The sequence below is a fragment of the Natator depressus genome, chromosome 11, assembly GCF_965152275.1.
Source record: "Natator depressus isolate rNatDep1 chromosome 11, rNatDep2.hap1, whole genome shotgun sequence".
NCBI classification, from domain to species: Eukaryota; Metazoa; Chordata; order Testudines; family Cheloniidae; genus Natator; species Natator depressus.
In genome coordinates this window covers 7501-30419 of record NC_134244.1, presented here as the reverse complement: position 1 = coordinate 30419, position 22919 = coordinate 7501, and the positions used below count along the sequence as shown (strand labels likewise).

Sequence of the window (22919 nt, the reverse complement as noted above, 5' to 3'; positions counted from 1 at the left end):
TAGACATGGAGCCATTCATCACTACCCGATGAGCCCAACAATCTAGCCAGCTTTCTTATAGTCCATTCATCCAGCCCATATTTCTTTAACTTGCTTGCAAGAATACTGTGGGAGACCATGTCAAAAGCTTTGCTAAAGTCAAGGAACAACACGTCCACTGCTTTCCCCTCATCCACAGAGCCAGTTATCTCATCATAGAAAGCAATTAGATTAGTCAGGCATGACTTGCCCTTGGTGAATCCATGCTGACTGTTCCTGATCACTTTCCTCTCCTCTAAGTGCTTCAGAATTGATTCCTTGAGGACCTGCTCCATGATTTTTCCAGGGACTGAGGTGAGGCTGACTGGCCTGTAGTTCCCAGGATCCTCCTCCTTCCCTTTTTTATAAAAGGCAATGAAGAGAGGTTCTTTAAATACATTAGGACCAAGAGAAAGATGAAGGAAACTGTAGGTCCTCTACTTAGCAGGGAAGGAGAGTTAATAACTGATGACATCAAGAAAAGCTGAGGTGTATAATGCTTTTTTTGCTTCAGTCTTCATTAGAAACGTTAATGGTGACCAGCTACTCCACACAATTAGTATTAACAAGGGGGAAAGAATGCAAGCCAAAACAGGGAAGGAACAGGTTGAAGAATATTTCAATAAGTTGAATGTATTCAAGTCGTCAGGGCCTGATGAAATTCATCCTAGGGTACTTAAGGAACTAGCTGAAACAATCTTGGAACCGTTAACAATTATCTTTGAGAATTCATGGTGGATGGGTGAGGTCCCAGAAGATTGGAGAAGAGCAAACATAGTACCTACCTTTAAAAAGGGAAAGGAAGAGAACTTGGGGAATTATAGACCAGTCAGCCTAATTTCAATACCTGGAAAGGTACTGGAACAAATTCTTCTTTTTCGAGAGAGATGTCCCTGTGGGTGCTCCACTCCAGGTGTTGGTGCATCCCTGCACCTTCACTCAGAGAATTTTACAGCAGTGCCCGTACAGGTTGCACATGCACGGTGCCTGCCTCATGCACCATTGGCAGTTGAAGTCATGTGCATGACCCGGACTCCTCAGTTCCCGGCCTGAGATGGAGCTCCACAGTCCCATTGAAAACCTGTAGTTTAATTCAGATGCATTACATAGTGAGTTTCAGTAGTTTTCTAGTAGTTAAGTTTTGTTTATTAGCTTACTTCCCCATTTTGAAAAAAAAAATCTTATTTTACCCCATAGTATAGTTAGTTCTAGTCTGTGATAATGCCGGGTTCACTGGGCTTTAAGCGTTGCACTATGCGCAGAGAAGCGATGCCAGTTTCGGATGGATACACTCAATGTGTTCACTGTCCGGGTGAATCCCATGTTCTCCAGAAATGTGCCCATTGCAGCAAACTGAAGACTAGAGCACGAAGGGACAGGGACTTGAGGCTTAAACCCATATTAATGGAGAAGTCCTTGAGACCAGCCTCTGACCCAGGACAAGAACCCCCTTCCCGGCATGGGTCACTGGTTCCCTCACCACCAAGGTTCCCAAAATCCAAAGGATCAGCGAAAAATGGCCATCTTCCTCATCCCAAAGAGAGAAGACCAGCAAAAAACAGTTGCTGATGAGATTGCTCTCCTCAGTGCTGATGGCACCGCGGCTCAGCACCTATGATGCTCTAGGCACCTCCAGCACCATCCGCAAGGCGGCCACCACCGGCACCCATCACTCCAGTGCTGAGGCTAACGACTCTAAGTTGCCTGCCTCCACCATGGCACCGTTGGTACCTCCTAAGGAGACAGCAGAGACAATCACTCCTGCAGACCAAGGCCGCCAGCTCCACAGTGCCAACGCTAGCAACACTAGCGCCATGTCATCCACCATGCAAGGCTCAGGCTGCGGCTGCTTCAGCTGTGGCTAGCCACAGTCTATTCCCCGTCCAGGATCATCTGGACATAGTCATCACGATCCCGCCGAAGATACTTACCTCTCTGCAGTGGTGGACCCTAACCCGTGACCCATGTGTCTCCCTGATATCGAATGCCTCCAACCTGAGTTGGGGAGTACATCTCAGTACGCTGCAAACCCAAGGGACGTGGTCTCCGGAGGAGATGGCTTTACATATAAACGCCAGGGAGCTCAGGGCCATCCGCCTATCCTGCCAGGTCTTCCTGCCATAGTTGTCCAGTCAAGTAGTGCAGGTGTTGACAGACAACATGGCCTTGATGTTCTATGTCAACAGGCAGGGGGGTGATCGCTCATCGTCGTCCCTCCTGTCAGGAAGCATTTCACCTGTGGGACTTTTGCGTCCACCACACAATTCACCTGGAGACTTTGCATCTCCCAGGCATCCGGAAAACGCTGGCAGATCATCTCACCTTTTTCTCTCACCACGAGTAGTCACTCCACCCAGAGGTCGCCCGGATGGTCTTCCAGAAGTGGACCTGTTCACCACCAGACAGAATAGGAAGTGTCATCAGTTCTGCTCTCTCCAAGGCCTTGAAAGGGGCACCATCTCTTATGCCTTTCTTCTGTCATGGGCGGGAGACCTGATGTATATGTTCCCGCAGATCAGCAGGGTCCTGTCAAAAATCAACAGGGACAAAGTGTGAGTCATTATGACTGCCCTGGCGTGGCCTCGCAAGCACTGGTTCGATACACTTATGGACCTGGGCATGGCTGCACCGTGGCCACTGCCGAGCCGCCCGGACCTGCTCTCACAGGACAGCGGTCAGCTCCTGCACCCAAACCTTCTCTCTTTTTGCCTCTCAGCTTGGCTGCTGTGTGGCTGAACCCAGAGGAACAGACCTGCTCTAGCCAGGTACAGCAAATACCACACAATCATATTATAAGGATGAATATGGTGGTGTAGGGTGTTCCCACGAGGTACAGAACGTCACAGACTCCCAGAGAGAGGTGTTTCTGCATGCTAGCTTTTTCTTTTATCTATAAGAAGTGGATGACAGGATTACTGGGACAGGTTAACTTTTGTGTGTAATGTGGGTGGATAATATTGGTCAAGCTCGCTGAACCTGAAAAGTGATACTGTACATAAGTACTAAGCATTACTATGATCCCTGCTAATCAGGTATTTGTAGTTATAAATAGCTATTTAGACACCTACCTGACCATTTGCACAAGAGGTGCCTGTGGTAATTGCACCCAAAAGCAGCATATGCGAGCGCACTTCCCCTTAAACTATTATTTGATAAAATGGTTGTTGGCGTCAACCTGGTATAGGTCAGTAGTGATTTAGGGTGCTCAGTCCAGTGTATGATGGACGAATGTCCACATCACAACCAGAATTAATAATTGTTCCCTTGTTATCCATCTCAAAAGAGAGGTTAAAGACTTGAGTGGACACTTACTCCTCGTGGTGGTCCCTCCAAGACAGGAGTAAGGCATACAAGCAGAGGGTGATATGGAGGAAGATGACATAACCATTGTCTGTTCTACACCTGTTTTGCAGGTACAAATAGGATTTTGTTCACCAGGGCTATCAAACAAGCACCTTTCACTAGCACAAAATTATCTTAAAAGAAATAAAAAACTTAAAAATTAAGAATATTCTGTGACATGGCATGGCTCCACCTTGTTTCTTTACCTGGAATCGTCATTCTAAGAACATGGTTAAGTTCTAATGCACTTCATATCCTCACAGGTTTCTGAGTCAATATCCCACATGAGGAGGCAGATACAGGAAGGTCCATTACACTCATGGACTGTCCTGGTGAATCAAGAAGTTGTTTGTTCTCTCCTGGCAATAGCCTTGCATTATACAGTGGGATTGAGGATGACTCATTATCAGGATGCTCTGCAGTTTCTTCCCTTCTCTCATCTGCTTTACAGATTGGCTGGCTCCGAGGAAGAGGAGGAGGAAGGACAGTGGCAGCTGTATTTTAAACTCTATTGCTTCTTGGATATTGAGAATGTTCCCAGAGAGGGGGTGGAATTTGCCTTCATGTTTGAGCAGGTAAGATGTGTGAGGGGGAGGGGATTTCTAAGGATGCATGGTCAGGCAGATATAAGTAGAAAAGAGGGGAGTTTACATTCATGTCAAGTGTGGGCAAGGCTGGGGAGAAGAGAGTTCATGCCTTTCTGGCAAGCAATTGGGTCACATTGTTGGGAGAAGAGGAAGTTTCCTTTCATGATTGTGTAGCTAGGGATAGAAGGTAGGAAGGGAGCCTGCTGCCTTAGTTCATTGGCTGGGCTGCACTGTATAGAGGTACAGATCAGCTTTTCTGGAACAGAGTAGTAGTACTAGGAAGTAAAGAGGAGAAAAGAGGTAGGAAGAAAAGAAAGGAGAATGATGCCACCAATTCCTGTCCTTAGTCAGATTCTTGTCTTGTAAGTCAAACTTCTCTCTCTAGCAAAATAATGAAATAAAGTCGATGAGGACAACAGAACTGCAAGCCAAAAGCACAACTGGGGATTGCAAAAATTAAATGTGGCTGGACAAATGTAATTGCTTTTTTTATAAAAATATAATAAAAAAGTGAATAGACAAAGGCATACACTACTAAATCATGGGCTAGATTTTGTTACTTGTGGATACTGAGCCAGTCAGGGGATGATCTCCACAGCGTAGGGGATCACACCAACTGATGCTCCAAGGGCCATATGTACCATGACCTTATTATCACTAATTATTATTATCATTAATAAAATGCACGGCAGTTTGTATAAACCGGGGGTCTCAAACTCAGTTTACCTTAGGGCCAGTGCCAGTCCTCAAATCCTCCCAGCGGGCCAAAAATGTCACTCATGCCGCCCAGAACCCGCCCCCCCCCAAAAAACTCCGCCCCCCCCCACCTGCCTAAGGCTCTGGGAGGGAGTTTGGGTGGGGGATGTGGTCTGAGATAGGGGATTGGGGTGCAGGGTGCAGGCTCTGGGAGGGAGTTTGGGTGCAGAAAGGGTGAGAGGTTGGGCTCTGGGAGGGAGTTTGGGTGGCGGAGAGGATCTGGGGTGCAGACTCTGGGATGGAGTTTGGGTGCTGGGTGCAGGCTCTGGGCTGGGGCACGGGGTGGAAGTGTAGGCTCTGGGAGGGAGTTGGGGGGTGGGAGGGGGTGTGTGGGAAGGGGGAGGGGGTGCAGGCTCTGGGAGTGGGGCGCGGCGCTTACCTGGGGCTCCAAGGTAGGGCAGCCTCTGTACGCTGCTGCCCATTGGCTGCAGGGGCACTCTGGGTGGGGGCCGGCAGCCACGTGGAGTGAGCGTGCAGGAAGCCACTCAGCTCCGCTGCGCTGCCAGTGGTGAGCGGGGCCCCGAGCTATTTTAAATCGCCCAGGGGAGGGAGCGCCCAGGGGCGACAGGTACGGCCACGGGAGAGACCCGGCCCCAAAATTGCTGGAGCCCCGTGGGCCACATTGGGGAGGTTCTCTGGCTGCAGATGTCCAGCAGACTGGGACTTTGAGACCCCTGGTATAAACCTTACCAAAACAAATCATTTCAATTCCTAGGGAGTGGATGACAGAAAGAAAACACATGACCGATGTTAGTCACATATAATGCACTTTGGGAAGGTGGTCAGATACTATGGTGATTAGGATAGTACACGAACTGGAATAGAATAAGGTAGTGTGAGTTGCTATAATGGCTCCCAAGTCACCTCTCCCTGTCACCAGCACGTGGAAAATGAAGTATAGTTTTTCAACTGCCATAATGGGCTGTTGAAAGCTGGTGCAGAGTAGGGCATTCTTCAGGCTGCTCTAAGTTACACCAGGGACATGCACAGTGTGAAGCAGCCCCACTGATCGGGGGTACAAAGACAGCCTTTATATGCACACCCTTACCTTGAGCTGTGTTGTGCAGTAGACAATGTACAGTGTCGTGCAGCTGTAGACTTCAGAAACCAACTGATAGTATCTCAAAGAATCTTAATTTGAAAAAATAATACAAATGGCTTAGATAAAACATTGTCCTGTAGATTTAAAAACTGGCTGATTGACCCAAAATGATGGAATGGGGTGGAGCACTTGTGCATCACCCAGACAGCAGCTCCCAGAGACTGACATCTTTGAATGAAGACAATGGAGCATAAGATAGTTGGCCAAGCTTGCCAGGCCATACACTCAACTTGATGGCATTTCTCTCTGTCTGTCTACGTAATGTGATAACTTTTGAATGCCACATCTTAAAATGAGCCATAGATTCTTCTTCAAATGACAGTCCCTATATGTATTCCAAAATGTAGGGTGTGCATGTACGCCACGAACCAGAGCCCAAAGTTTTCGGTAGCAGTGTCTATTGATTTGCAAGTGGGTTGTGCATTGTCTCATGCTCCAGGCGAGGTTATAAGAGGCCCTGCGGGTGACACTCCTTCAGTTCCCTCTTACTGCCACATGGTCGGAATCGGAATCCTTGTTCCTCTGTGCTCATAGTCTGACTATGAGAATGCACTTTTCCGTTGTTGTCACAGACTCACAGGCCCTGTGCTCTCTCGGCTCCGTATGGCCCCTGTGAGTAACCCCCTTCAGCCTGATAGCCCTCTGTGAGGGTTGCACACTCTCTCCGGGACTAGGCCTTTTGGCCCTGCCACCTCCTGGGACTGCACCACTGAGCCTCCAGCATGCCTGTCTCTGCCGTGGGACCCCTCAGGGAATCCACTTGCTCTGGACCCCCGGGGCCTCCACACCCAAAGGGAGCAATGCCACCCCGATCTCTAGACTGCAGTGACTCTCAGCCAGTGTAAAACAGAAGAGTTTATTGAACGTCTGAACCCAGCACAGGAAGTTCTCAAGGCCCTTGGGTCTAGAAAGTCTCAGCACCGTCCATCTGGGTCTGTCCCCGTCCCGATGGGCTCTTTGTCCCCAGTCCAGCAGCCCCCTCCTTCCAGCCAATCATCAGCTTCCCCAACGGCCCCTCCTCCATCCTTTGTCTTCAGTCCCACGTAAACAGGCCTCCTGGTCCCTCTCTCTTCCATCCTTTGGTCCCACTTTCCAGAACCAGCTGGTCAGGTGACAGGCATCCTCTCCTCAGCCCTTTGTCCTCCCACTAGCCAGAACTGGCTGGGTTCCAGACTGGGGCGAGCCTCCCAGTCAATAGTTGATAGGGTACCCATTCTCCAGGCTGTAGTCCGCGCACAGCCCCTAGCTATCCCTTCCCTGCACCCTGAGCTACCCCGTCCCCGCACACAGCCCCTAGCTACCCCTCTCTCTGCTCCCTGAGCTACCCCCTCCCCGCACACAGACCATAGCTACACCCTCCCTGCACCTGGAGCTACTCCTGCTGCATGCACACAGCCCCTAGCTAAGGAGTTCTCAAACTGGTGGTCAGGACCCCTCAGGGGGTCGCGAGTTATTACATGGGGGGTCATGAGCTGTCAGCCTCCACCTCAAACCCCAGTTTGCATCCAGCATTTATAATGGTGATAAATATATAAAAAAGCGTTTTTAATTGATAAGGGGAGTCGCATTCAGAGGCTTGCTCTGTGAAAGGAGTCACCAGTTCACTGCCCTAGCTACTCCCTGCCTGCACCCTGAGCTACCCCCTGCCCACACACAGCCCCAGCTCCCTCCTCCCTGCACCCTGAGCTCCCCAGTGCCTGCACACAGCCCTTAGCTCGCCCCTTCCTGCACCCTGAGCTACCCCCTGCCTGCACACAGCCCCAGCTCCCCCCTCCCTGCACCCTGAGCTACCCCCTGCCCACACACAGCCCTTAGCTACCCCCTCCCTGCACCCTGAACTATACCCCTCACTGCATACAGCGCCTAGCTAACCCTTCCCTGTACCCTGAGCTACCCCTCTACCTCTACACAGCCCCGAGCCCACCTGCCTGCACCCTACGCTACACCCCTGGCTATCCCCGCCTGCCTCCTGAGCTACCCTCGTGCCCACACACAGCCCCTAGCTATCACCTGACTGTACCCTGAACTACACCTCTCACTGCATACAGTGCGTAGGTATCCCTTCCCTGTACCCTGAGCTACCCCCCTCCCCCCACACCCTATGCTACACCCCTAGCTACCCCTGCCTGCCTCCTGAGCTGCAGCAGGTTGCTATTGACTTGGGTATATCCTTGGAGAAGATCCAGGACCAACACCACCAACTGTTGGACATTCTCCAGTCCAGGGGACCATCTCACATCACACTGGCCATTAATCATAGAATCATAGAATATCAGGGTTGGAAGGGACCTCAGGAGGTCATCTAGTCCAACCCCCTGCTCAAAGCAGGACCAATCCCCAACTAAATCATCCCAGCCAGGGCTTTGTCAAGCCTGACCTTAAAAACCTCTAAGGAAGAAGATTCCACCAGCTCCCTAGGTAACGCATTCCAGTGTTTCACCATCCTCCTAGTGAAAAAGTTTTTCCTAATATCCAACCTAAACCTCCCCCACTGCAACTTGAGACCATTACTCCTCATTCTGATATCTGCTACCACTGAGAACAGTCTAGATCCATCCTCTTTGGAACCCCCTTTCAGGTAGTTGAAAGCAGCTATCAAATCTCCTCTCATTCTTCTCTTCCGCAGACTAAACAATCCCAGTTCCCTCAGCCTCTCCTCGTAAGTCATGTGTTCCAGACCCCTAATCATTTTTGTTGCCCTTCGCTGGACTCTCTCCAATTTATCCACATCCTTCTTGTAGTGTGGGGCCCAAAACTGGACACAGTACTCCAGATGAGGCCTCACCAATGTCGAATAGAGGGGAACGATCACGTCCCTCGATCTGCTGGCAATGCCCCTACTTGTACACCCCAAAATGCCATTGGCCTTCTTGGCAACAAGGGCACACTGTTGACTCATATCCAGCTTCTCGTCCACTGTCACCCCTAGGTCCTTCTCTGCAGAACTGCTGCCTAGCCATTCCGTCCCTAGTCTGTAGCGGTGCATTGGATTCTTCCGTCCTAAGTGCAGGACTCTGCACTTGTCCTTGTTGAACCTCCTCAGATTTCTTTTGGCTCAATCCTCCAATTTGTTTAGGTCCCTCTGTATCCTATTCCTATGCTCCAGCATATCTAGCACTCCTCCCAGTTTAGTGTCATCTGCAAACTTGCTGAGGGTGCAATCCACACCATCCTCCAGATCATTAATGAAGATATTGAACAAAACCGGCCCCAGGACCGACCCCTGGGGCACTCCGCTAGATACCGACTGCCAACTAGACATAGAGTCTGTCATCTCAGCCCAGGCCTGCTTCGCCTCACAGCCTGGTTTTTGGAAGGTTTTTGTCACACATAGACCCTAACACCCATTCAACACTGTACGGCACATGCTTACGCACAGCAGACAAGCTTCCACATGAGCAGGCTGTGCAGCAAAATGGAAACGCTTCACCGCCTGGGCACAACATCATCACTTCTCCCTTGGTGCCGTCTCCATCTCCACCGTCCTGGACTACCTCCTAGAACTTAAGACCTCAGGTCTCTCCCTCACCTTGGTCCAGGTCCATTTGGCGGCACTTACTGCTTTCTTTCCACCGGTGGACGGTCACTCGGTGTTTACCTACTCTAACACCACCCACTTTCTGAAGGGGCTGAAGAACATCTTCCCACCTATCCTTAAGCCTACACCCCCCAGGGACCTCAATCTTGTACTCTCCACCCTGATGAGACCCCCCCCGCCCCCCCGCCTTCAAGCCCCTGGCCACGTGCTCCCTCTCCAACCTATCCGTGAAGGTAATCTTTCTCGTAGCCATCGCTTCTGCTAGGCAAGTCAGCAAATTGGCGACAATGATGGCTGACCCCCCCATATACAGTCTTTCATGAAGAAAAAGTTTTTCTTATGCCTTCACCCTAAGTTTCTCCTGAAAGTGGTCTTGGAGTTTCACCTCAACCAGTCCATACACCTCCCGGTCTTCCATCCTAAGCCGCACGCCACTCCAGTGGACAGGATCCTGCACTCATTTGGTGTCCGCCATACACTTGTGTTCTACCTCGACAGAACCCGTGCCTTTTGCACCTCTCCACGCCTCTTTGTGGCCACTGCAGAGAGGCCCAGGGTCAAGCCCTCTCTTCACAGTGCATATCAAAGTGGGTCTCTGCATGCATCAGAGAGTGCTATGTGCTAACACTCTGCCTCCTGGCTGGATTACAACCCACTCAACACGGGCACACACAACCACTTCCGCCTTCCAGGCAGACGTTTCTTGGCATGACACATACCGCGCAGCCACCTGGCGCTCCGGGCATATTTTAGCAACCCATTATGCTATTGCCCAGACAGTGACAGAAAATGCAGCCATGGGCTGTGTCATCCTGCGGACGGTGATACCTCTTGCATCCTCACACCCACCTCCAATCTGATCACTGCTTGATACTCACCCACATTTGGCATACATATAGGGACCATCACTCAAAGAAGAGGAGGAGATTACTTACCTGTAACTGGAGGTTCTTGGAAACGTGTGGTCCATGTTTGTATTCCAGTATCTGCCCACTGTCCCCTCTGCTGTGGACCACACTGATCAGTGGTAAGAGGGCATCACCCCACACAGCCTCTTATAACCTCACTTGGAGCACAAGGCAACACACGATGCATGTGCAAGTCAACGGACCGCTGCTACTGAAATCTTCCAGCTCTCATGCATGATGTACATGCACACCCCACATTGGGAATACAAATAGGGACCACACATCTTAAAGAACGTTCAGCTACAGATAAGTAACCTCCTCTTTCTGTTTTTCTCTAAAAATGGGTTGTCCATTACTATGAAATTTTAACACCAAGTAATTTTTATGCGGTTTGCTGCATGCGTGCTTGCACAATATTTGGAATAGGTGGCTTGGTGTGTATAGAAGGGAAGTTTGTGAGGGTCAGGTAGTTACGTTTGCAGTGCTTGGTATGGTGGTGGTAACAGATGTGTGCCTATGGTAGAGGAGCAGAGGGTACGTTTTGCTGGGTGGCTTAACTTTCATATCTTCGCTTTTTGTGTGTTAGTGTTGGCTATATTATGTATGTAGCATCCCCACCTGCCTCTCAGCAGTTCTTTGGGATATTCTTTATGGTGTGTTTGAAGACTTCCCAGCCTTCTTCCCACTGGTAGATTTTAATATTTCTGTGTTACTCACTGTATTTTGTATTTCTGAATTCACCAAAACTTGCTTTTCAGAAATCTCTTGCTCTTCTACTGCTTTATTCTGTGACCCAGTTGTTTGTCATGCCAAGTACAAGTAGCTGGTAGTCACTGGTTCTGAGCTTCCCTGTTTCTCTCTTTCATCTAACAGGATTTCCCAACAAAATAAACAGGAAAGGGCTGAAAGAGCAAAGGAGGGAGGCATTATGTTTTCTATTTTCATTTCTTTTAATTCGTTCTGATTTCATTTGTCCTCCTTACAGTAACTGCTAGTCAGATATCCTGACTCTATGCACTTCTGTACTGCGATTGGCTAGATGCTGGGGCAGATATCACAAGGTTGAGCACCATAAATGGACAGATAAGGCATAAATTATGGAGGGGTTTTTTTGTTTGTTTAACATTTACAGGCTCATGAAAGTCTTATTGATGGGCACTTTCCTGCCCCAGAGGAGACACTGCAGCACCTGGCAGCCCTAAGGCTGCAGTACCTTCATGGAGACTATTCCAAAATCACCTGGACCCTCGATGGCATTTACCCAGTGAACAGGCTAAAATCCAAAATCCTGCAATCAACAAAGAGTAGTGGCACGACCAGTCATGCTCTGGAGAGGAGACGGACCAGCTTTCTGGAAGGAACGTTGAAACGTGGCTTCAAGACAGGCTCAGTAAAAAAGCAGAAGGTGGAAGAAGAGCAGATGATGGAAATGTGGGTGAAGGAGGAGCTCTCAGCTGCTCGGGCCAGCATAGTGCAGAAATGGAACAAGTTGCAGGGACTGTCTCAGCACCAGGCCATGGTGAAATACATGTCCGTTGTAAAGGAATGGCCAGGCTATGGCTCAACACTCTTTGATGTTGAGGTGAGAGGTGTATAAACTCAGATAACAACTACTGTCCAAGCAGGCATTATTCTTGGGGATGAAAAATGTTGCATTTTACACTGGACAGCATAGAGAAACTCTTGTTAACATGCTCCATTCCGCCTGACTGCACTGAGTGTGATTCCGCCATCAGAGCACGGATGCCTACAGCACCACATACCTAGTCAGGCAAAGTGGAGAGTACTGAGTAAACACTCCAGTTAGTCTAGATGTGTGTTCTGCTGGGTGGGAAGGGAGACATGGACACTCCCACTTTGAAAGAGAGAGAAAAAACTTGGGACCTTCCCTGGCCTATGAAGATGGTGGTGTGAGAAAGGAAGGTACAAAACAGGGAGGGAGATGATTTTCCATCACGTGTTGTGAAAAAAGCCCCAATCCTTTCTAGCAGGAGACACTCCAAAGAAGGCAGTGAAATAAATAATACAGGCAATGGTGCATTACATTACTCAGCATATTTACCTCAGTAAAATAACTGCTTATGAATATTTACACATTTCTTTTAAGCTGCTCTAGAATTTTCATTTTGCCACAGACTTTAGGACAGCAGTGCCACAGAAACCTGGGAATCTTGAGCAACATTTCGGTGCAGTGTCACATACATGTGAAGCCCTGAAAATTGGGTTAGGAGCTTTGGCTGTGAGGATCTTGCAGCTGGCCCACTCCAAGCTATTCCCTGTTTCTCGTAGCAGAAGGCACTGAATGAGATAGGTGAGAGAATTGCATGTGGAGGACCTCACGGCTCATTCCTAAACCTTCCCAGCAGGAGGTGCTGTAGGATTCTCCTGCGGAAGTCCCATTTCTTCTATGGAGGAGGAGTACTGTGGTGTCCAGAGGGAGCAAGAGCTCTCAGGCCCTGCTGTGTTTCATTTTTTTTTAAATGCATTTTTAACTCTTTCTTAAACCAGTAAGATATCTGTCTCGTAGGGTTACAGAATTAGAAGGAAAGATGAGTGAGTACAGAGGGTCTGCTCAGACATATTCTGCACTGTTTATTCCAAAACCCTCTGCTCAACTGTTTGACTCAGGATATGTCTACACTTTGAGCTGCGGGTGCAATTCCCAGCTCAAGGAGACGTACCCACACTAGCTCTGAGCTAGTGTGCCAAAAATAGTAGTGCTGCTGTGGAGGTGTGAGGGCCTAGCTGCCCTTTGTACATGCCGACCATCCCAGATGGGTATGTACATGGGGGTGGCTAGCCCCTCCCTCTGTCTGCACTGCCATGCCTACACTGCTGTTTTTAGCTTGCCAGCTCAATCACAGCTAGTGTGGGTATGTCTCCAGAAACTGGGAATTACACCCAGAACTCAAAGTGTAGACATGCCCTCAGACCTGCAATGCAGGAGTGTCCCCAGGTTTTCTTTCCCATTTGGAGCACTGCTGTTAATCTGAGTTTTTTGTTCTCAACAGTGTAAGGAGGGTGGATTTCCGAATGATCTCTGGCTTGGAGTCAGTACAGAGAATGTGTCTGTATACAAACGGGGAGATCCTAAATCACTGGAAACTTTCCAGTATGAGCACATTGTTTTCTTTGGAGCTCCACAACCCAATACCTTCAAAATTACAGTGGATGAGCGAGAGATGTTCTTTGAAACCTCCCAGGTATGTGTAACAGGATGTCCCTGCTGTGTATACAGTGTAACTATCCGAGTTCCATTATTACTGTGATTTACTAGAACCGAACAAAGATTTGAACTTTGCAAGTGAGAGCTGCCTTATTAAAAAACTCTTCCTGTAGAAACTGGGCAGGAGAGGAGGAGGGCTTGATTTCCTTTCAACCGTGTCACTGCCTAACATAGAAAGAAAAAACATGCTGAACCTCATTTAACATGCAAAACACTTTGTTAATGTGGAGTTTATGGGTTTTGGGGGTGCCTTGGTCCCCCATGCTTCTCATGCCCTTCCAGAATGTGAAAAGCGAGTTAAAACAACTCACATGGGAAAATAATACAGAGTTACGGTGACCACACGTCACCTCTACAAGACTATTAGTGCAGTAGTAACCAATGGAACATGAACTGTAGAAATGCAGCAGTAAGATGCCACTTCCTTTCCAACAGAATCATATGACCTTAATTCTGCTCCCTTGAATCCCTGCCTGAGTGGTCCCTCAGGGAAATCAGTGTCTCAGACCTCTGTAAGCCATTTGTAGCACAAGGTGGAGCATGAAGACAGATACATTTTGGGGAAACTGAAGAGAAGTTTAACGTTTTTAAAATCCTTGGATTTCTGCTTTCCAGAATTTTTCAGGCAAATCAAAGTACCAGATTCCTCCTTTAACTTTTATGTTGAATGGGATATAATACTCACCACCTGCAAGGAATCTGAGTAGTAATGATGCTGGCACAAACCACAGTGAGATCTGTGAGACCGTATAAATTGGAGTTGGGATAAGTGTAAATCTCAGATTCTTCAGGCCATGATCCATGTGGATTCACTGCTATCCCTTCTGGGTGCACATGCACTCAAGATCAGATTTTTTGGCCAGCATTGTCTACTGATTCATAGATTTCAAGCCAGAAGGGATCAGTATGATCATCTAGTCTGACCTCCTGTATAACACAGGGCATAGAACTTCCACACAAAAATTACTAGAGCAGATCTTTTGGAAAGCACTGTATGTGAGGGAGCACTGTATGTAAGAGAGCAGTATGACTGCTCAGAGCTCCAGTACGAAACTGCAGAAAAACCTGAGTGTCTCCGGATTAAGTTTAGAAGTGTGAGCAACAAGAGTGATGTGGTGGTGGGAGTCTGCTATAGACCACCGGACCAGGGGGATGAGGTGGATGAGGCTTTCTTCCGGCAACTCGCAGAAGCTACTAGATCGCACGCCCTGGTTCTCATGGGTGACTTTAATTTTCCTGATATCTGCTGGGAGAGCAATACAGCGGTGCATAGACAATCCAGGAAGTTTTTGGAAAGCGTAGGGGACAATTTCCTGGTGCAAGTGCTAGACGAGCCAACTAGGGGGGGAGCTTTTCTTGACCTGCTGCTCACAAACAGGGAAGAATTAGTGGGGGAAGCAAAAGTGGACGGGAATCTGGGAGGCAGTGACCATGAGTTGGTTGAGTTCAGGATCCTGACACAGGGAAGAAAGGTAAGCAGCAGGATACGGACCCTGGACTTCAGGAAAGCAGACTTCGACTCCCTCAGGGAACGGATGGGTAGGATCCCCTGGGGGATTAACATGAAGGGGAAAGGAGTCCAGGAGAGCTGGCTGTATTTCAAGGAACCCCTGTTGAGGTTACAGGGACAAACCATTCCGATGAGTCGAAAGAATAGTAAATATGGCAGGCGACCAGCTTGGCTTAACGGTGAAATCCTAGCGGATCTTAAACATAAAAAAGAAGCTTACAAGAAGTGGAAGGTTGGACATATGACCAGGGAAGAGTGTAAAAATATTGCTCAGGCATGTAGGAATGAAATCAGGAGGGCCAAATCGCACCTGGAGCTGCAGCTAGCAAGCGATGTCAAGAGTAACAAGAAGGGTTTCTTCAGGTATGTTGGCAACAAGAAGAAAGCCAAGGAAAGTGTGGGCCCCTTACTGAATGAAGGAGGCAACCTAGTGACAGAGGATGTGGAAAAAGCTAATGTGCTCAATGCTTTTTTTGCCTCTGTCTTCACTAACAAGGACAGCTCCCAGACTGCTGCGCTGGGCATCACAACATGGGGAGTAGATGGCCAGCCCTCTATGGAGAAAGAGGTGGTTAGGGACTATTTAGAAAAGCTGGACGTGCACAAGTCCATGGGGCCGGACGAGTTGCATCCGAGAGTGCTAAAGGAATTGACGGCTGTGATTGCAGAGCCCTTGGCCATTATCTTTGAAAACTCGTGGCGAACGGGGGAAGTCCCAGATGACTGGAAAAAGGCTAATGTAGCGCCAATCTTTAAAAAAGGGAAGAAGGAGGATCCTGGGAACTACAGGCCAGTCAGCCTCACCTCAGTCCCCTGAAAAATCATGGAGCAGGTCCTCAAAGAATCAATCCTGAAGCACTTACATGAGAGGAAAGTGATCAGGAACAGTCAGCATGGATTCACCAAGGGTAGGTCATGCCTGACTAATCTAATCGCCTTCTATGATGAGATTACTGGTTCTGTGGATGAAGGGAAAGCAGTGGATGTATTGTTTCTTGACTTTAGCAAAGCTTTTGACACAGTCTCCCACAGTATTCTTGTCAGCAAGTTAAAGAAGTATGGGCTGGATGAATGCACTATAAGGTGGGTAGAAAGTTGGCTAGATTGTCGGGCTCAACGGGTAGCGATCAATGGCTCCATGTCTAGTTGGCAGCCGGTGTCAAGAGGAGTGCCCCAGGGGTCGGTCCTGGGGCTGGTTTTGTTCAATATCTTCATAAATGATCTGGAGGATGGTGTGGATTGCACTCTCAGCAAATCTGCAGACGATACTAAACTGGGAGGAGTGGTAGATACGTTGGAGGGCAGGGATAGGATACAGAGGGACCTAGACAAATTGGAGGATTGGGCCAAAAGAAATCTGATGAGGTTCAATAAGGATAACTGCAGGGTCCTGCACTTAGGACGGAAGAATCCAATGCACAGCTACAGACTAGGGACCGAATGGCTAGGCAGCAGTTCTGCGGAAAAGGACCTAGGGGTGACAGTGGATGAGAAGCTGGATATGAGTCAGCAGTGTGCCCTTGTTGCCAAGAAGGCCAATGGCATTTTGGGATGTATAAGTAGGGGCATAGCGAGCAGATCGAGGGACGTGATCGTTCCCCTCTATTCGACATTGGTGAGGCCTCATCTGGAGTACTGTGTCCAGTTTTGGGCCCCACACTACAAGAAGGATGTGGATAAATTGGAGAGAGTCCAGCGAAGGGCAACAAAAATGATTAGGTGTCTGGAACACATGACTTATGAGGAGAGGCTGAGGGAACTGGGATTGTTTAGTCTGCAGAAGAGAAGAATGAGGGGGGATTTGATAGCTGCTTTCAACTACCTGAGAGGTGGTTCCAGAGAGGATGGTTCTAGACTATTCTCAGTGGTAGAAGAGGACAGGACAAGCAGTAATGGTCTCAAGTTGCAGTGGGGGAGGTTTAGGTTGGATATTAGGAAAAACTTTTTCAGTAGGAGGGTGGTGAAACACTGGAATGGGTTACCTAGGGAGGTGGTAGAATCTCCTTCCTTAGAAGTTTTTAAGGTCAGGCTTGACAAAGCCCTGGCTGGGATGATTTAATTGGGGGATTGGTCCTGCTTTGAGCAGGGGGTTGGACTAGATGACCTCCTGAGGTCCCTTCCATCCCTGATATTCTATGATTCTATGAAAAACATCCAGCCTTGACTTTAAAATGGTGAATCCACCACAACGCTTGGTAAATTGTTCCAGTGGTTGGTTATCTTCACTGTTAAAAGTTTATGCCAGTGGTTCTCGAACTTTTTTGTACTGGTGACCCCTTTAATATAGCAAACCTTTGAGTGTGACCCCCCCCTTATAAATTAAAAACACTTTTTTGTTCTTTGAGTGATTGCTCATGTGTATTCCACAATAGGTGTGCGTGCTCACCACGTGCATCAGTGCCGGAAGTTTTCCCCCTAGCAGTACCCATAGGGGGAGCACTCCAGCGATCCCTGGAGTGCCACCTCCATGACACAGCATAAGGGGAGCTGTGTGCTTCCGCCACCCTCAGTTCCTTCTTGCCGCCAGTGAAGATGCATCAGAACTGCTCTGCTCCAGCTTTGCTGTAGCTCGTCCCCAGAACTTTTCGTTCGTTCAGTGCTAGTACCTGTAGTTAGTTAGTTTAGTTCATTTAGTTCAAGTACCCGGGCCGGGGCATACCCCACACCCCGGGTTTTAAGTCATGTGGCTCTTGTAGGCGATCTATGCCAAGGAGTGATCCGCACACAGACATATCAGAGATCATTGCAAGATTTGCAAGTTGTTTAAACCTCGGACTAAGAGAGAGAGACATTAGGCTCTGGGCCATTCTCATGGCGCTGACCCCGGCTCCAGCGCACCTCTCTAAGTCTGCACCAGGCATCGGTGCACTGCGACCTCCCCATGCCTTCGACTAGTCGGCACCGCTCCCTGTCTACGGGGCATAAGAAGGCTAAGAAAGTGCCTTCTTCGCAGCGGCACCAAGGTAAACCAGGGGCAGAGACTAGACCCATGTTGGCCCTCGATCCCCTCCGGCCTCTAGGCCTCCGACTCATGTTGAGCGTAGTAGCCCTGCTGCTTCGGACCGGGCCTCCCCGGATATCTGGATGCCTTCCACGCCAGAGGCCCTGCAGGCGGCCAGAGATGTCATGACCATGCCGGTACCAGGAGCACCGCTGGTGTCGGCTCCCTGCTCCAGAGGCAAGCCACCGCTGGGTTCTCCACAGTTGCCCCCGGTGCAGCACTGGTCTCAGTCGCGGGAACGTTCCCAACGCCGTTCTCTGCCCAGCGACCATTCGGGGCGCAGTCCACATGGCTCGTCCTCGACTCCCAGCAGACTGTCTGGTTGGGTACCGTCCGACTGGGACGTCCGGCACCACTCCACGCCACGGAGCAATTACCGACGGGACCGAAGCAGATGTCGCCAAAGGTCCTCGTCTCGCAGGGGTTACCACAGCCGGTCGCAGCACGGACGTCGTCGCTGTTCCCGCTCGGAATCCCACTCCAAGTCTCCGCAAAGGCACCGTCTCCGCAGCCTGGGGTGTAGATCACCGGCACCGCGCCATCGCGGGTCTGCCTGTTAGAGCAGATCTTGGAGCAGCAGCTATAGATGGTACCGGTCCTCCGCATCAAGATCACGGTCCCTTGGGCGACGCCGCTCCCGGCACTGCTGTTCCTCCCAGTCCCGTGGCAGCAGCAGGTCGTTCATCAGCCCAGTCTCCGCTCATAGTCACCATTTCATGGGCCAGGCCAAAAAGCCGGGGCCGTCGGTGCCACAGCAGGTGCAGTGGCACTGGGCCCAGTGGCTGGCACAGTGGTACCAGTGAGCACCGTGGCCTCCAACGCAGCCCCTGATGGGGGCCCGCTTGGTAGCCGGAGCCTCAGAGGCACCGTTGGCCTCTCTCTCGAGGCCCGAGGAGAGGATCAGTGGGACGTGCGTCTTCGGCACCGTGCCCAGAGCCCGACCAAGTGGTGGACCCTCCAGTGCTGGCGGATACCCAGAGCACTGTACCGGCTTTCTCACCCTCCCCGGATGAGGCGATAGCGGCCCTGCCCCCCTCCGTCCCACAGGAGGACTTTAGGGCCCATCAAGAACTTTTAAAATGGGTGGCATCGAGCCTTCACCTCCAGGCAGAGGCACTGGAGGAACCCTCGGACTCCCTGTTCAATGTACTGTCATCTTCGGCACCGGGCAGGGTGGCTTTGCCCCTCCATGAGGGGATGGCAAGGATCTCAAATACCTTGTGGCAAACGCCGGCTTCCCTGGCCCCCATCTCGAAGAAGGCAGAACGCAAGTACTTTATACTCGCCAAGGGGCACGAGTGCCTCTACACCCACCCGGCGCCCAACTCCCTGGTGGTCGAGTCGGTCAACCACAGGGAGCGGCAGGGCCAACCAGCCCCCACTCCAAAAAATAAAGACTCAAGGAGGCTGGACTCTTTTGGCAGAAAGGTTTATCCATCCTTGAGTTTCCAGTTGCGGGTGGCAAACCACCAGGCTCTCCTGGGCAGATACGAATTCAACATGTGGGGTTCACTGCCCAAATTCGAGTTCCCTCCAGGAGGGCAATTTAAAAAATTTCAAGGCGCTGGTGGAGGAGGGTGCAGCGGCTGTTAGGGCGTCCCTGTAGGCGGCGTCAGATGCGGCGGACATGGCAACTCGGTCCATGGCCTCGGCAGTCTCCATAAGAAGGGCGTCGTGGCTCCTGCTGTCCAGTGAGGCGCAGTCGGTCATGCAGGATCTCCCAGTTGACAGCAAGGCTCTGTTTGCGGAACAAACGGATACAAAGCTGCATGGCATGAAGGACTCCCGCATGACCCTGCAGACCCTGGGTCTACATATTCCAGCTCCGGCCAAAACTAAGTGTAAGCCGCAGCAGGCCCCTGCTCCGGCTTCCCAGCCTAAGTACGAGGCTGCCTATAAAAATTTGAGAGACTATAAGAGGCACCCTCAGCGGCAGTCACAGCCTGCCCCGCAGCCTGGGTCCTCCAAGGGCAAGCAGGTGGGGAAAAGGCGGTTTTGATGGGATGCCAGGGGGCACCCTGACAGTTCCCAAAGGGGATCCCCCCTCAATAAAGCTTCCCTTCTGCAATCGGTTGTGGGCTTTCCTCCTGGAGTGGTCGCGACTAACCTCGGACCGCTGGGTCCTCAACATGATCTCTCAGGGCTACACGCTGCAATTTGTTTTGCCCCCGCCCAACCATCCCCCACCCCCGTTTCTTCTGGGGGATCCTTCGCAGCTCCTAGACCTGGGAGCGGTGGAAATGGTGCCCAGGGAGTTCAGAGGCAAGGGTTTCTACTCCTGCTATTTCCTTATCCAGAAGGCCAAAGGGGGATTCAGGCCCATCCTGGACCTGCGGGATCTGAGCCAGTTTATGGTGAAACTCAAGTTCCGCATGGTCTCCCTGGCCTCCATCATCCCCTCCCTGGATCCAGGGAATTGGTACACCGCCCTGGATCTGCAGGACGCATATTTCCACATCCACATATTAGAGGGGCACAGACACTTCCTCCGTTTCCTGGTGGGACAGAATCACTACCAATTTACGGTCCTCCCATTTGGCCTATCCACTGCCCCAAGGGTGTTCACAAAATGTATGTCAGTGGTAGCGGCCTACCTAAGGCACCGGGGGGTCCAGATCTTTCCCTACCTGGATGATTGGCTAGTCAAGGGCAGCTCCTGGTCACAGCTGCGGGATCACGTGACGCTTCTACTCTCCACGTGTGCTGCCTTGGGCCTGTTAGTAAATGACAACAAATCCACATTAGTCCCGGTCCAGCGCATAGAGTTTATCGGGGCGCTCCTGGACACCTCGTCAGCCATGGCCTCCCTCCCACCGGACAGATTCGAGACCCTAAAAGGGCTCATCAACACGGGCATGAAGTTCCCTGCAACAATGGCCAGAGCATGCCTCCAGCTCCTGGGTCACATGTCGGCGTGCACGTATGTGGTCCGCCATGCCAGGCTCCAAATGAGGCCCCTCCAGCTTTGGCTGGCCTTGGAGTTCTCCCAGGCCCGGGGCAGGATGGACAAGGTCCTCATCATGCCTGACCCAGTGATTGCCGCCCGTCGGTGGTGGTCCACCCCGAACAACATGCTCCAAGGGGTCCCCTTCCAGGACAGGGCCCCGTTGTTGGAGCTGGTGTCCGATACGTCGGACCTGGGTTGGGGGGCCCATGTGGGGACTGTTCAGACCCAAGGGCTGTGGTCAGCCCTGGAGCTATCCCTACACATAAATGTCAAGAAACTCAGGGCAGCGTGTCTGGCGTGCGTGGTCTTCCGCTTGCACTTACAGGGCAAGATGGTCAGAATGTCACATGATCAGTTCATGCCCCTCAGCCAAAAAGCAGTTGATGGCTTACCCCACACAGGTACAGCCCGCTGCAGGCAAGAACGCTAGGAAGCACCTTCACAGCAGCAGTGGCAGCTTACCCAGAGAAGAACAGGCGCCGACTTTGCTGGGGGATGCTCCAGGCCCGCTTCTTCCCATCCCCGCTCCACTCCAGGCCCACCTCTTCCCACCCCCACTCCACCTCTTCTCCAGAGCACCCCACATCCCTGCTCCTTCCCCACCCCCAGATAATCCTAAGCGCCACCAAACTCTGGGAGGGAGGGGGAGGAGTGGAGACGCAGCGCTTCCCCGCTCCTCCCCCTCCCTCCCAGAAAGTCCTAAGCTGTTTGCCAGTGGGGGAAGCACTGGGAGGGAGGGGGAGGAGGCGGAGAAGAGGAACTTGTGCAATGCTCCCTTGTAAAGTCACTGCTCTTCCACAAAATCTTACATGCAGTGGACAGAGCAGGCAGCCAAAAGACATTATAAGGGAGCATTGCACACCTTTAAATGAGCATGTTCCCTAATTGAGCAGCGACGTAACTTTGAAACAACATTAAGCAGGAGGACGTTAAGTGTGGAGTTACTGTACCTATTGCCAGCACTTCAGGGCAGTGACTATGTCTTTCTGCAAAGTGACTCGTACACCTAACTACTATGTTTTCAATCTGCCTACCTATCCTTTCATTTTTTGTCCAGGTGGGAGAGATAATAAAGATTATGAAAGCCTACATCAACATGATTGTGAAGAAACGCTGCAGTGTCAAATCAGCTGCCAGTACGGACAGTCACACTAGCATCTGGACTAGGTGATGAGAAGGAACCCTTATTCCATTAACCAGAGGCACTTGTCGTGTGGTGGGAGTTTACAACTTGCCAGCAGGATGTGTAGCAAAGATTTTTTTTTTTTTAAAGAACTTCACTTGACTGATACCTACATAGAAACAAACTGAAATCACATATCACCACTTACAGTACCAAGGGATTTGCACCTCATCCTAAAGATGTTAGTTAACATCAAAAACTGTTATATTAAACATGAACAGCCGAGACTTGTATTCATCTTGGTTGTTTGAGGGACACTATCTTAAAAAAACAAAGCCGCAAGCTTCCTCTTATCTGTCGACTTCTGCCTTTTTCACACTTGTCTGTCACACTGTCAGAAAAATACACAAGGAACAGTTCTGCAGTAGAGGAAGCAGAATTGAATAGCTTTCAGTCTGTCGAAGAGCAACTGCCATCTGGGAATTGAGCTAAGAAAATATTTGTTTTAATTTATTTTTCAGTCAAACTTAAAGTTGCATTCCTTTCTCCCAGGTTTAACAGTGTTTAATTCTGACTGCCTGGATGTCACGGGCCATTACATTTTACCTAGTTAACCCTGTGCCGCATCAAGTAACTTGGGTTAGACTAAAGTATTTTGGTCCTCAGGAGCCTAAACAGTTGGTTGCCACAGCTAGAGAACAGGAATGTGTGTGCATGGTTCTCTCTCAAGAACAGGGGTGGGCTGTCTGAAGTGGATCCTACTCAGGTTCAGCTCAAACTACATTCTAAGCCCTGGTTGAAAAGTGAAGTGTTGTCTATTCCTGGGGAATGAATGCCATTTAGTTGCATTTACAAGGAAAC

General features: G+C 50.3%; 1 protein-coding gene across 1 annotated transcript in view; it reads left to right on the top strand.

Moving 5' to 3' along the window:
- LOC141995676 (unconventional myosin-X-like) overlaps positions 1-22919 on the top strand; it is a 268905-nt gene that overhangs the window by 245127 nt on the left and 859 nt on the right. Inside the window, exons 38-41 of the mRNA XM_074966937.1 lie at positions 3812-3935; positions 11384-11833; positions 13263-13454; positions 21993-22919. The exon at positions 21993-22919 is cut by the window's right edge and continues 859 nt beyond it. Of these exons, the coding sequence (XP_074823038.1) occupies positions 3812-3935; positions 11384-11833; positions 13263-13454; positions 21993-22106 (880 nt within the window). The 3' untranslated portion in view covers positions 22107-22919. The remainder of the gene's footprint in view (positions 1-3811; positions 3936-11383; positions 11834-13262; positions 13455-21992) is intronic.